Below are 15,867 nucleotides of genomic sequence, written 5' to 3'. Positions count from 1 at the left end.
CCAATCTCCAACTTTTTGCAACCATGAAGAGTTTGCAAACTAGTCTGAGGAATCGTAACAAGACTTTCAAAATGACAAACTACTCTGAATTAATTTTATACAGACACGCCTTAATTTTCCTCCTGAAGTGAAACGGTTGAGAGCTATCACAGCTGAGTGGAAGCGACTTCCAAAACTTTCATCCGTTTACTGAAGAAAGCGCTACATAAGTTTTGCGTTTTGAGAGAACAAAAAAAGCAGCACAACAAGATATGGAGAATGAAAGAGTCCGTGGCTAGCTACCTTACCCTGTAGAAAAACCACTAGCTACAGAAACATAACCAAACAGTCTTATAATAAAGTATGGTGGGCAGATAATATAAAGCTCCTAATTTTCTTACAAGGTTAACGAGGGTGTCAAGTGGCCAGCATAACGACCAATCACATTTGCTTCCCCCAATGGTGTCAGGTTAAATCAGTGGCGTTCTAAAAAATAACCAGAGCCCCCGGTTTGGAAACCAAACGATTTACGAATCAGCCACCACGGCAGACATCTCTTCATAATATATCAGATTTATAATAGAAATTTAGAAATACATGTTATCATTACATAATTTCTTTTGGAGGCGCGGTGGTTGAGTGGTAAAGCGCTTGGCTTCGGAACCGGGCTTCCGCTTTCGAATCCTGGTGAAGACAGTGTTTTTTTTTTAATTTCCTAGTGTCCTTCTGAGTCAACCCAGCTCTATTGGCTACCTGACATTAGTTGAGGAAAAGTAAAGGTCGTTGGTTGTTGTGCTGGCCAAACGACGCCCTCGTTAACCGTGTGTCACAGAAACAGATGACCGGTTCATCATCTGCCCTATATATCGCAAGATCTGAAAGGGGAACGTTACCTCATATCCTAATTTCTTTTAGTCTGTAAACTTTCTTAAATTGTTTCATTGCAAACATAAAGACAACATTCCGAATGAACAAAAAAATTTCAAAAATTTCACAATTTTCTTTATTAATTGCACAGGAAGACGCGACTCACGCTTCTGGAAGTGGAACTACTTTCTTCAGCGTCAGTGGTATAGCTTGGTGAAGTAATCCGTCCAGTCGTAGATCTCAGCGTTACAAGGAATGCACTCGCAGGCTCGTATTTCAGGCACGTAGAGAATTCTTGTCTCTGATGGGGAATCTTCGCTCTCCACCCTCAGCTGAAATAACATACATTCATACTATCAGCGACTTTTATAGGTGACAACAAACATTTGCTAATCAGTAATTCAAGGAAAAGCTAAACCCTGTATCAGGACCTCCGCTACCTTGCGGCTATACCCAAACACGAGAAAGACTTCGGAGAAAGCCCTGGAGAAAAATCAGGAGCTATTGACCCATAGGCAGATTGTGGAACACTATGTTACAACCTGGCAGAACCTGCGCGCTACTGATGCAAAATGTATTGGATATTCCGTTCCTTTGGTCACATCAGCTTCGCGGAGGAGGGGGGGGGGGACTGTTTTGTGGGCGACATTATTCCGACCATAAACAATGCCCAGGAGGCGCGAAGGCTGAGCGGTAAAGCGCTTGGCTTCCGTATCCCGGGGTCCCGGGTTCGAATCCTGGTGAAGACTGGGATTTTTAATTTCGGGATCTTTGCGCGACTCTGAGTCCACCGTACGTACAACGAGGGTGTCATGTGGCCAGCACAACGACCAACAGCCTTTACTTTTCCCCAGCTGATGCCAAGTACCCATTATAGCTGGGTGGACTCAGAGGAGCCCAAAGATCTGAAATTAAAAATCTCAGTCCTGAACAGGATTTGAACCCGGGACTGATATCTCGATACTGCACGTTTTATTTCCCTTTTCTATATAAAACAAAATAAATTAGCACTAAGTCATTAACTAATTGGTTAAGTTTCGGGTTGATTCATGTGTTGTCGTCGACAACAAATCTGAGAATGGAAATTGAGAAAAAAAACATAGAAAAAACAAATAAACTGCTAGACAGACGAAGCTGGTTTATATTTTCTTAAAAAAAAAAGATTTCACTGTTGTTAACAACTTTTTTCCCCATTGAACTCAGCGTCAAAACTTTAAAGATTTAAAAGATAAAACTTTCAACCATTTAAAATTACACTTTGACTGAAATACAACAAGATCTAAACTAGATCTAAACGCATAGAAATATGTTTCCTTTGTTCATACCGTTCTAAAAACAAATCTAGACATTCTGATCTGCTGGCTAATACCCAGTAGTGGTAGCGGCGATTAAGTTATAACAGAGTTACCTCTCTGTCTGTGACCCTGGACACTCGACAGCCACAGCAGTCACGTGCGAACACAGCCACACTGTGGAAGGAATGAAAGAAATCATATACAGGTACAAATATTAGAAATACCTCCTTAATACAACTCATAGAGACAGTGGCGTAGCTAGGGATTTGCTATCATTTTGGGGCTTGACCTCTTTAGGGGCATTCGACATTATGACATGAGATGATGGCGTACTATTTAATATTAAATGTAAAAAAAAAAAATTCGAACACTCATTTGGGCCCCTCTCAAGTGGGGGCCCGAAGGAATTTAAAAATTCTCCCCCTTTCCCTCACTCCCCCACCATAGCTACGCCACTGCCATAGAGCGAATGTTTTTCTCTTAATAACTAATGAATATTTGATTTTAAAAAATGAAACACTTTTAGCCCGCTCAGACTCTCCCCTCCCCACGAGAAAGTATCCTGGTTAAGCGAATGTATATATCTAAGACACTTTATACTATTCCAATCATAGGTCACTAGATCGCCGAAATTTTGACTAAAATAATAGAATCGCATTAAGCTGAACAATAAGGATGCATTATAATAATAATGTGTGTCATTGAAGTCCGAAGATTAATGAGGAATGGAGTATTTTCCGTGGCTACGCCGCCCCAGCTGTGACCTGCATATTTTGCCACAACCGACGCAGGCATAACCATTGACGCCATTGTCCATCGGGACTAAGCCCTAGTCGCAAAGCGATTTTCACCATTTGGAGCTATTGAAATGAATTTTTATTGGCCAACCTCAGTCGTGGGACGACTCTGTTTCATTTCGCCGAGCACTTTTTCATGTGGCTGAAGAGGAGCCCATTTCTGGGGTGACATTTCGTCCTCATGTAACACAGGTAAATGTGACATTCGCTTTGGTGCTACAGTGACCACACATTTTTCGCTTGGCTCGCTTTTCATCCAGAGTTGAGGCCAACGCCTTTTCGCTGTCCATAGCTTTTTGTATTATTTGGGGGGAAAAAAACACAAAATTAGCGTTGGTGTAGGCTACATTTAATTGTAAGGCCCCTTTAGCATCAAGGGGTCTCGTTCAGATCCAATGTATAACTCAGTAGTAACATCTGAAGGGCAGAAGTCAGTCAGACAGTACAGCATTTAGCATGCGTATTTCAGTGTGAATCAAGTTATATCAACATATCCTAATAGGTGTCTTACCTGGACCTAACCATACTGGGCTCTGGAGATATTGTCGTACTATCAACGCAAACACTGTACCGTACAGTCAAGCTTTCATATCTGGAATAAAGGCAAATAGAACACAGTCATTAAATTGTTACTGTAAAAAAAGTAAAATATTTTTTTTACAAAGATTATATCAACTCTGACTGTCTGTCTAGTAAAAGTTTGTATACGTTATTTCTCCGACACCCAATCTGGGATAAGGCTGAAATTTCGCACAACTATTTATTTTACCTGACAACACATGAATCAATTTAAAAAAATAATTTAATTAATAAACTATTGATAATTAAATATTTTGTTTGGTATCTTGAACAAGGTAAAGAAATGGTACTTGAATGAAGTGGTGGTCTTCTTTATATCAGGATGCCGTCTGATGTTTAATGAACATTGACATGAAATAGAAACAATAGATAACTATATATATATATTTAGACAACACGTTTTAATTTAGGTCGTTCCCTTTTTTAAAAAAAATACATTTAAAAAGCGATCACCCAGATGCCCCGTTTTCCCCCTTCCCAACTGGTCCAGACAAATGATAAAATCATTGCGTATTGAAAACGCTAAAAGCATGAAATTGCGTAAACAAAAAGAATTGGTAAAAAAATATTTCTAATCGCACAGATTGGTTAACGTTAGTCTAGAGACTATAACAAATTTAATAGTATGACAAACTAATGGATACAAATTAATATGAGCTTTTTTTTTTTATAAGTATATATATTTTTTTAAATTTAATTTAGTATATCTGTTTCTTTTGATATTTTTTATATCTTTTAATATTTCTATCAGTATATCAATTGGTATTTTTCTCGAAATGTCTTTATGGTAATTCTAGCTCGGTATTTCGTTTGTTAAGTCTGTTTCTCTTTACATTTCATTTGATATTTAATAGTTCTGAGACATTCTGTTTAATTTTTTGCCAGAGAATTTTAGGTAATGCTGATGGAACATATGCGACAAGGCTGGCGAACCGCAGTAAATCTATGTTACTGTACTCTTTTTTAAAAAGACAATATCTTTATTATACAACTTAAATATAATTAAATATTTTAAAAAATTATTTGGTTCAAACCGAGTATCTAACCCGTGATATAGACGCCTTCAGATAGCTAAATATATGCATTTATCAATTCTGCCAGGTGGAATACATACGTTTTTTTTGTTATTTATTGATATTATCATTATATGGCCATCTAGATCTAATACTAGGCCTAGACTTCAGATTTAGAACTGTAAGATCTAGTCAAGCCAAATTTGCATTTATTTATTTTTTACTTTGAAAAATTATTACGGTCAAACTAGGGTTTTCCCCATGTGGCCAATGAGCAAGTAATTCTTTTCTCAGCGATATACATCAATTGTTAAATTACAAGGACAATCGTTATAGCCATTTATGAGATCAGCTGTCCAGGTTCCTGGATCAAGACTCATGGATCCAGGTTCCATGAAGGAGTGACTTGAATAGGGGTATTGTAATAAAAAAAAATATAACGAAATATTTGATTTGATTTCCTAGGATTGGATGTTCCTATATAAAGATTTGTATGTCCTAACCCTAACCCAGTGCAGTAAGGTTAAGGAAGCTGACACGGTTCGAACTCGGGACCGTTATGATTACAGTCCGAAGGGCATGCCGCAAGACCAAGCAGCCATCCAACAAATTTTCTTACTATTGTAGCAAAAAGCTCAAAGTTCTTTTATAAAACAACAGATACAATTTTTTTTTCTCTTTCATGGTGTACCATACATTTTATTATAATAAATAATTATTCTAGTGAAAGTTGTACATTTTTTTCTCATATAATTTTATTTCCTCTTGGCCAAACAGTTTCGGCAGGTGATAAAGCTAATATTCTTTTCTGGTTGAAACATGCAAAAATAAATGCTCTAATAAATATATGAAATAATTATGTCAGGTTCACGCAAAGATAAAGGGGAAGAGAGGGAGAGCCAAAACTTCGAGTGATTCGGTACGTGGACATTCCCAGATGAATAGAGCGTGTCTAATAAAACAACATGACTTTTTAAAGATTGTACATTCGTTTAAAGAAATAAACATGCCATAAAATGACATTCTTAGCTAATGCTTATCAATTCATTAACGTACGCAATGTCTCAACAAAGCTAGGTATTAAAACCCTCGTTTTGAGAGTGTCAAACTGTAGACAAATTTTAAAGATTTTTTTTTCAATTTGAGATGGTCATCTTCAGTTGTGGTTCATCCCATAGCAATACGATCAAAGCCTGGACATTAGCTATAGTCGGAATGATCTAGACCACAAAGCAGCCCGTAACCGTTCTAGTCAATCAGACAGCGTTCCAATCACATGAGACAATGTGTGCCGTTTGCCACATTGGAATGTCTGTCTGTTAAATCTATTAACTCTTTCTCTTCGTAATTATTTTCATTGTTCCGAGAGTATTATTCATTTTACTAATTTGTAGTTCACACTTCTGTTCTGATTAAACTTAAACTTTTTAGTTTGATATAAAAAAAAAAATTCCATTTTGGTATCGAAACATAGAAGGATATACACAACACAAACTAAAGTGTATAAATCCAAAAAAGCCATTAAGTTTAATGAGGTCCAATAAACGTAGGTATCGTCACTTAAGAGAGAAAGAGTTAAATTATAATTATGTGACTCACCCTGGTAATGACAACTCCCCTTCCAATTCACGCTTGAGACACGATGCACTGGCCGTGAAAACATTGGCCGCTAGCATCATCAGGCTGAAAGCTGACACGCTCTGAAGACGCTTCATTTATCTGCACGTTTCGAGGGAACAAAGAAATGTTAAAGTTTATACAAAATTGCAAAACCAAAATTAGAATTGCATCTCTGATATATATATATATATATATATATATATATATATATAAATATATATATATATATAATATTATATATATACATATATCCTACACGTAATGTCCATATACATACATATATTTAACATTTGTACACGACACCTATACGCTACGTTAAATAGGTAACACTTCACTAAACATACACTGTCGCACCGTTGTGTTGTCCTCTGTGTAAAGTATAACAATGTAACCAATTTTTCTTGGAATATCTAACCCTATATAATACAGACGTTACTTCAAAAAAGAAGATGATTACGTCCTACGCGTCATGCATTCAGTCATGGATACTAACCAACGACCTAAATTCTGTCAAGTCACTGGTTTTCCTGGCTAGCTCAGGCAACCCATTCCATGCTCTAATAGCACCAGGGAAGAAGGAGTATTTGTACAAATTTGTCCTAGCATATGGAACGAGGAATGTGCCTTTATCTTTGTGTCTTTCTGAGTATGAATAAAATGACAGTCGGACTTCACATTATTTATTCGACACTATAAATCAAAACTTGTTGCTCCGGTGAAGCAGATATTGTGGAATATTCAATTATGGCAACTGTGCCCTCAAAAAACAAATATTGCCAACCATATCAAGCCAATTTTAATACTGTAAAATCGAACATTTATGTAATTACTGTTAATAAAAGAAAATGTCCTCCACCCCTCAAACCACACACAAAGAAGTTGTCTCTAAAAACTCATTTAGTTAAGTCGATTAGAAGTAGGTCAAGCCTCGTTTTGAAGTTTCCATCCGACGACTCCACGACACACTAACATTAGTCTGGTTATTAAACGTGTATATTTTAAGATGTATTACTAAGTTATACAATGGTCATTCTTGCTTTTTTTTTTTCGCACGCGCATCGTACCGACTAGTTCCGAAAAGAAGAACAGCTTATTTGTCTAGTGACACACGTATTGAACTTAAATGTCAAGAACAAACATCGACTGCATTTTAGTGCAAGGAAAGAATGGACTATTGGAGTTAAGAAAGTATTGACTGCTCCCGTTTGCAACTACCTGTCTGTAGAAAGATCGTTCTCAGCTCAAGATCTAATGAGATTTAAGTTAAGATTAAGTCCCCAGAAGAAACAACATTCTAGTGTGCCTATTAAATATCGAACCAATTAAAGACTTTCTCTGCCGACAAAGTTAGTCCACAGAGCTCATTAGTTTAATTTATTAGTAGAGTCTACTCTAATTTAATTTTGTTTCTCCTGTATTTAACAGTATTAAAATGTAACAATTAAATAATTAAAATGTTTAAAACTGAAAAATACCCATAAAATTAATAGTTTTATTCCATATTATTAATAAAATATATTATATTATATGAGTTAATCAGTATCTAACAATTAAGTTGTATGACTCATTTGATAAGTGTCATAAATTCAAGTTCTACTATTCTAATAACATATGTTCACCACAATACGTACGTGCTGAAGAGTATATCTTCTCTTTTCCTAAAGCTTTTCGTCTCTATGTATGCTTGCAATGAAACTTATACTGCATACGAGGATTAAGGCTTAATACAATAATTATTAAGCATTCAACATTTTAATTGTATTTATGCTTTGCATTGCTGACTGTTTGCTAAGCAGGCTTTAGTCCATTGACTGTTGTATGGCCCTGTATTATTGGCTGTCTTTAGTTAATGCTGCTTTGATATAATCGCAGAGAATAATTTGTTTGATAAAATTGGTTTCAGATAAAGACGTTTACACCTGTGGCTAGGCTATTATAATTCCGACAGACAAATTAGGTTGCTTCGGGGGTCCACTAATATTTTTTTTGATTGTATAAGGGTCCCAGATTTGAAAAAGTTTGAGAACCTCTGAGTTAGATATTTATATAATTTTTACAAAGCTAATATCAACTCTGTCTGTCTTATAAAACGTTTGTACAAGTTATGTCTCCCACACCCAATCTCGGAGCAAGCTGAAATTTTGCACAATTATTTCTTTGACCTGACAACACAAGAAGCAATTTTAAAAGTTAATCAGTTAGTTAATTAACTATTGGTAATTAATTATTATGTTTGGTATATCGAGCAAGGGAAAGAATTGTACTTCACTGAAGTGATGGTATAAGCTGAATTACCCTCTCTAAATAAAAACTAAAACAAAATCTATAAATATAATGTCTTTTCTAGTCTCAATTAATGCACTGGCAGAGTGGTTAGCACGTCAGCCCGAGGTACGAGTCCGAATTCAGGTAAGTCCCTCTTTTTTATGTTTTTGGAAACCGATGAGGGTAAAATTTACCCAGACATCTCTTTCTTTCTATTCCCTCCACATGTTACCAGCTGGTCCAGACAAGTGATAAGATCATAGAGTATTGAGAAAGCTAAAAGCATGAAATATCGCTAAACAAAAAGAGTGAGTAAAAATACTATTACTCGCACAGATTCATTGTTATTGGTCTAAACCTATTACAAATTTAATGACACGACTGATACAAACTAATTGATACAATTATGCTTCATATAAGCCAGATGTTATTCTTTTATTTTAAGTTTTTTTTATGTTTTTCTTGTTATAGTTTCTTTCACTTCAATACACTATACGTCAAATAGTTTCTTTCACTTCAATACTCTATAAGTCAAATAGTTTCTTTCACTTCAATACTCTATACGTCAAATAGTTTCTTTCACTTCAATACTCTATACGTCAAATAGTTTCTTTCACTTCCATACTCTATACGTCAAATAGTTTCTTTCACTTCAACACTATACGCCAAATAGTTTCTTTCACTTCAACACTATACGTCAAATAGTTTCTTTCACTTCAACACTATACGCCAAATAGTTTCTTTCACTTCAACACTATACGCCAAATAGTTTCTTTCACTTCCATACTCTATAAGTCAAATAGTTTCTTTCACTTCAACACTATACGCCAAATAGTTTCTTTCACTTCAACACTATACGCCAAATAGTTTCTTTCACTTCAACACTATACGCCAAATAGTTTCTTTCACTTCAACACTATACGCCAAATAGTTTCTTTCACTTCAACACTATACGCCAAATAGTTTCTTTCACTTCAACACTATACGCCAAATAGTTTCTTTCACTTCAACACTATACGCCAAATAGTTTCTTTCACTTCAATACTCTATACGTCAAATAGTTTCTTTCACTTCAATACTCTATACGTCAAATAGTTTCTTTCACTCCAAACACTATACGTCAAATAGTTTCTTCACGTTTGACAGCGAGTGTCGATATTATTGTGTAGTAAACTGACATGTCTTCCTTGATGTGTCTGACACTAAGATGTCAACACATTCTTTCACTTTTCCAGTTGATGTGTTAATATTCCACCTGTAACGTGCAGATAGTTCACTTTCACTTTTAATTATTTTGTTGTTAAATTCTCGTTTTACTCTGACGCCATATGATGTGTTACTTTACACTTCAGATACCATATGATGTGTTACTTTACACTTCAGACGCCATATGATGTGTTACTTTACAACTTCAGACACCATATGATGTGTTACTTTACACTTCAGATACCATATGATGTGTTACTTTACACTTCAGACGCCATATGATGTGTTACTTTACACTTCAGATACCATATGATGTGTTACTTTACACTTCAGACGCCATATGATGTGTTACTTTACAACTTCAGACACCATATGATGTGTTACTTTACACTTCAGACACCATATGATGTGTTACTTTAAACTTCAGACGCCATATGATGTGTTACTTTACACTTCAGATATCATATGATGTGTTACTTTACACTTCAGATACCATATGTTGTGCTACTTTACACTTCAGATATCATATGATGTGTTACTTTACACTTCAGATACCATATGATGTGTTACTTTACACTTCAGATACAATATGATGTGTTACTTTACACTTCAGATACCATATGTTGTGCTACTTTACACTTCAGATATCATATGTTGTGCTACTTTACACTTCAGATATCATATGTTGCGTTACTTTAGACTTCTGACACCATATGTTGTGTTACTTTAGACTTCTGACACCATATGTTGTTGACAATCGTTGACTTGTCTAACCAAACTGCTATAGGCATAATGTATCTTGACTTGCAATACTTAAAATAACTTGAATTTCTATGTCAACAAAACTTAATAGAACTTGTATTACAATATAGAATATAGACCAATTCCAATTGAGATGAAGTGAAAGCAATATAGTAGACTTTAGTAATAATATACAAGGTTACAAAGACAGTCTGTGTGGAAACACAAACTCAAAATCTGCCCCCGAAGTGGTCCACCCGGGCAGGAAAAAAAGGCAGGTTTCAATATTTTCAGAAAGAATATCATAATAAAATTCTATCAAAGGCAAATGACAGAGAAGACTGGAGAAAGAAGGTTGACAGATCTTGCTTGTGTGGTGCCTAAAGGTCCAGCTGACCAAGGGATAGGTGAAAGTGAATATGAAGTTAGATGTGAACCTGGCCTAACTGATGTCTTATAATGAGTATCTAATTGATCTAATTGTTTTGTAAAGAGTCAATGTCTTATTCAAAGCCTTCAGAAAAAATTTCCGTAAAAAAAATTAATTTAATTTTGTGTTTCATGGCTAATTATTTTGATGTTTAAAATTTTGTTAACAAATTAACACTATCATTGATAGTGGTATGTTGATGTCACTCTAGCTGTTTTGATACAAAAGGTATCAAAGTTGTAAAATAATATATATATATATATATATATATATATATATATATATATATATATATATATATATATATATATATATATATATACATAAAGCTTCTACAAAGCTTATATCAGCTAATTCTGACTGTCGGTCTGTCTTGTCGAAGTTTGTACACGTTTTTACTCACACATTCAACCTCGAAACAATTGGAAATTTTGCACAATTATTTCTTTTGCCTGACAAAACAAGAATCAACATAAAAAATAATCAATTAGTTATATAACTAATGGTAATTAATTATTTGTTTGATGTCGAACAAGGTAAAGAAATCGTACTTGACAGATTTGGTGATATAAGTCGTATTAGTTCCCTTGCGGAGGCTTGAGCCCTGAGTGAACAAGTTTTTTATAATGCATTCAAAAAGCGATCACGGCAAAATTTATTAGATACGTCCCCCCTCCCTTCTGTTTCAACTGGTCCAGACAAGTGATACGATCATAGCACATTGACAAAGCTAAAAGCATGAAATCGCGCTAAACTCAAAAATTGTTAAAGATACTTCTAATCGCAGATTTATTATTGTTAGTCTAGATCAGTGGTCTTCAACGGGGGCGATATCGCCCCCTAGGGGGCGTTTTCGAGATTTTGGGGGGCGCTGAGAGCCAAAGGGGCGGTAGAGGGGCGCTGGGCACAAAATGGGGCGGTAAGGGGGCGCTGGGCATAAAGGCGGAAAGAAGAAACTAAAGGTGCTCTGAAACAAAACAAATTTTAAAATTCTTCAACATTAAACTAAATATAGATAAATTATAGTTAACTTGCTTCTAATTTAAAAATAGGAACAGCGTTAGAAATTGAGTTCGGGAATCCCATTTTCTATTTTTAAAATTCTTACTGTTTTGCTATGATTAAAGAGTATTTATTGGACATGGATCTCGCGCATATAAACGTTTAAGATTTGATAAACAAAGTAGGTAATACGCCTTTTAGATTATTGTTTATTTTATCTACATATGTTAATATATTAATATGTAAATGTTAATTGCAAAAAAACATTACAGGTAACATTTAATAGAATAATTTAACTTTTTAAAAACAAAAAACATTGATAAAATGTTACGAAAACTCACTGGTATGTCATGTAATATTTCCTTGAGATTTAGGGAATTGCAACTAGAAAAAAAGTTAAATTCTACTTTGATGGCATTTTCAGATGAGGTTATGAAACCAAGTCGGCTTCACGAACATATTGCGATATCCAAAAATAATTTAAGAATACTCATGAACAATTATAAAAATCTACAATTAAAACAATATTAAAACAAAAAAACAGCAAAGCAGGATATGTTTTAATGGCTTCTTAAAAAAATGCAAAACTTTTTAAAAATTCTTATGATATTGTTGAAAAATTGATTAAAACTAAATTTATTTTAAAACATGTGTAACACTAAAACACTTTTTTTCTGTCAGAGATGAAATATTATTTCAAAATTGTCTCGTTATGTAGCTTATGGGGACTTATAGGAAACCATCAGTGGTTGGACGCTACAATGACTTCATAGGTAATATAGAATAAAGAACAAATCTATTCCCTATTCACATTGTGAGTTATGATACACAAGAAAAGTTTAGCCCGCAATTTCATTTCTATTTGAATCTAATTATACAACTGTAAATAAAATACAAACCCATGCCGTAAATAAGCGCATCTTTAAATAGTTTTGTGAAACAAATGATGAAAAAGGTGTTAGACTCTTGTTGTAAACTGAAGTTCGCTGGATTTCGAAAGGGGTTTGTTAATTGTCCTGGCTCGTTTTTTAAGCTCTTAAATATTTTTTTTTTGGGAAACAGGAAGATTCAACGTTTAGCGATGACTTAAAGCAGGCTAAAAAAAAATTGTTTTACATGGTAGGCATCTAACACAAATGAATGAAACGAACTTCCGACTGCTAGGAAAGAGATTAACTTTTATTGATAATCTCATTTTCTCTTTTATCGAGATATTAAATTTATTTTAAAGAGTTTTACAATCTCACATAACTTGTTTGTTGACAAATGAATTACTGCCAAAGGACACCGATATCTATGCAATTCACATAACAATGCTCTATGAAGAAATTAAGATTCGCTTCTAAAATTTTAAAAAAATATATATAAATGACAATTGTTAAACATCTGTTACTGACGTTCAAACTGAGTTGCATGAATAAATAATTTACAAAATCATGTCTTCAGTAAAAAAGAATGTAAACATAGGATGCACACATTGGCGTAGCTAGGGTGGGGGGAGGAGGGAAATTTGAAAATCTCCCAAATTATTGCTTTTTTAATTAATTAAATTAAATATTACGCAAAATGCACCAGCCTTCAAAGATGTCAAGCCCCCTGGCCCCCAAACGATAGAAATTCCTAGCTACGCCCCTAGAGGCACAACAGAGATGTAGCTGCATTCTAATGTTTCAGTAAAATTCCAAACTTTGGTCGAAAATGGAATTATAAAAAACAAGGTTACCATTAGCTTAATTTCATTTTGTAGTGAATTCAGCAATAATAATATTTATATTAAAAAGTAAAACTAAATTTACAATTAAACCTAAAAACAGTAGGCCCTAATATTCAAAACTTCAAACGGAGACTATTCTTAGGATTTGAAAGAAAGTCTTTACAATTAATTTTTGTGTGTAATCACTGCAAATTATTTGACATAATTTTTGCATAATGATAATATTGGCTGTTTTTTGCCTTTAATTCCGAAGATTACGGCTGAGTCCAGTGTTTCACATAACTACGGAAACCCAACTGCGACCTACATATTTTTCCCAAATTTTATGCTGACAAAGCCGTTGTATGCTGGCTTTTCTTTGAGTATCAAATGTTTGTTCCGCAGTTTTTGTAAGAGCTCTCGAACTGTTTCTCTCAGAGGCTTTCTGCTGCCAGAGGATGCTGCCAGGTACTTTCCTCTATGCCAGTGAGAGCGAAATGGCGCCTGAATAAATCTTTATAGCGCTCACGGGGGAGAGGGGCTCCTCAAAGCTCGTCAGTCATAGGCCAAGGAGTTCACAACAATCGCCTTTGGCATGCGGTCGTCTCCCAAGCGGGATAAGTGTTATTGACAGCATAAAAATTAATAGATAGATGATATTTTGTTCAAATTTACCTTCTCACGCTTCTTTATAACTGTTTTTCTTAGAGAGGGGCGCTGGCGGATTTTTAAAATTCGAAAAGGGGGCGGTAGGCCAAAAAAGGTTGAAGATCACTGGTCTAGATGTATCACAAAGTTGATAACATGACTGGTCCAAGACTACACTTAATATAAGCTTTGTTTTTTCTTTTTCTTTTTCTTTTCTTGTTTTGGTTCTGTATGCTTGGGGTAATATTAGAGAATCAACAATTAATAAGTGAAATATTCATGAAAATTGTATCTTTAATAACATAACTGTGTGCATGCTACTCTCTACAATAATAATTAAAGGTATGAAGGATGGCAGGTCTAAGTTCGATTCACTCCTAGATATTAGACTTAAGACTACAAATATTTCGTTGTAAGTTTAAAGTTTGATTGAAAAGTACAATAAAATGAAATTCCAAGAGTTCTGTATCACTATGGCATGAAAAACGAATGATACGAGAGACATTGAGTGCAGTTGGAGGAACCCTCAATAGAGTTGGAGGACACACATGTGAAATTTAGAAGAGCCTTTGCCAAAGAAAACTTAGGTAACCCCCACCTCCCACATACACACCCGATGAAATCGGTTTTGTCTGCATTAGATGTGACAATTATATATGTCGCAACTGGGTTTTCGTGTTCATCCTTAATCTTGGGAATCTAAGGCATATTTGTGTGTTTTTGTATGTATTGTAACCTACTAAAACATCTCTTTTACAGATCCGTTCCAAGTTGTCTTTTAGGTATTGTAAATCTAATTAAAATAAAAATGAACTTGAGTAAAACGCTTCTTAAATTATGCCTATCTTAGTAGACATTCTTTTGCAAATTTCCAAGAAAAAAAAAGACAAATTCACACGTGCTTAAAAACCGTTATTCTGAAGTAATTGAATACACTAGCTTACCTCGTGTGACAACAGATTTCAACTATCTGAAAAGGTCCGTCGACCCCAAGCAACTAACAAAAGAAATGTCACAAAAATTGTCATTTATATCGAATAAAGGTGGCGCCCCACTTGCCTCTCACACAACTAAATGGCTTTTCAAATCCATTTTATTTTGGGGGGTTATTTTGCAATGTGGTACCCTGATTTTATGCCATGTGCCCTTTTTAAAACATGAACTGGGGAACAAGGGTAACCTGACACACACCGATTATCTTCCCCTGACAGACTCGATGTAAAAAAACAAAAAAAAAACAAAAAAAACGATTCACTTAGTGTTGGGGTGACACCTCCCATATTCGTTTCTTTTTCTGGTCAGCGTGGTGGCTATTGTTTTCAATAACACCATCGGGAAAGTTAGATGACCACATGACCACGTGACCACTTTTAGACTTTTTGATGAACATTGTCCGTGGTCGGGGGAGGTGACAGACTTTAAGACGGTATTTCTGTGCGCGTCACGTTTGTAATGGTTCTAACAGTGTTGGGATTAGAAGTCCGCAATGGTTCTAACAATGTTGAGCTTGGCAGTCTATAATATTTCTGTCAGTGTTTCGCTAGGAAGTCGACATAGCTCAGATAGTGTTGAGCTGCACTGTGCAATGGTTCTTACAGTGTTTGGATGCATGGTCACAGCAGTCTTGAATGGTTCATACAGTGTTTGGCTGCATGGTCAAAGCAGTCTTGAATGGTTCTTACTGTGTTATGCAAGCATTCTAGCAGCTCATTTTTTTTTTGGGGGGGGGGGG

The 15,867-nt window shown here is 35.0% G+C and overlaps 1 protein-coding gene across 1 annotated transcript; it reads right to left on the bottom strand.

The window, feature by feature from the left end:
* Positions 1 to 971: 971 nt before the first annotated feature.
* LOC106079222 (uncharacterized) lies at positions 972 to 15,224 on the bottom strand. Its single transcript, XM_056012810.1, has 5 exons — positions 15,080 to 15,224; positions 6,130 to 6,249; positions 3,450 to 3,530; positions 2,255 to 2,315; positions 972 to 1,178 (listed from the first exon to the last, which is right to left on the bottom strand). The coding sequence occupies exons 2-5, from the start codon at positions 6,243 to 6,245 to the stop codon at positions 1,044 to 1,046; spliced, it is 393 nt and encodes a 130-aa protein (XP_055868785.1). The 5' UTR covers positions 6,246 to 6,249; positions 15,080 to 15,224; the 3' UTR covers positions 972 to 1,043.
* Positions 15,225 to 15,867: the final 643 nt, after the last annotated feature.

This window comes from Biomphalaria glabrata, chromosome 15 (assembly GCF_947242115.1).
Source record: "Biomphalaria glabrata chromosome 15, xgBioGlab47.1, whole genome shotgun sequence".
Classification (NCBI taxonomy): Eukaryota; Metazoa; Mollusca; class Gastropoda; family Planorbidae; genus Biomphalaria; species Biomphalaria glabrata.
The sequence above is the reverse complement of the archived record's forward strand: the minus strand, read 5'-3'. Positions and strand labels throughout refer to the sequence as shown.

Bases quoted from the DNA above. Each gene is read 5' to 3' on its own strand.
- LOC106079222 (XM_056012810.1), bottom strand. From the start codon at position 6,245: ATGAAGCGTCTTCAGAGCGTGTCAGCTTTCAGCCTGATGATGCTAGCG. The intron at 3,531-6,129 runs GTGAGTCACATA...CCTTTATTCCAG, and splicing joins GGGGAGTTGTCATTACCAGG to ATATGAAAGCTTGACTGTAC. The intron at 1,179-2,254 runs GTAACTCTGTTA...ATGTTATTTCAG, and splicing joins CCAGGGTCACAGACAGAGAG to CTGAGGGTGGAGAGCGAAGA.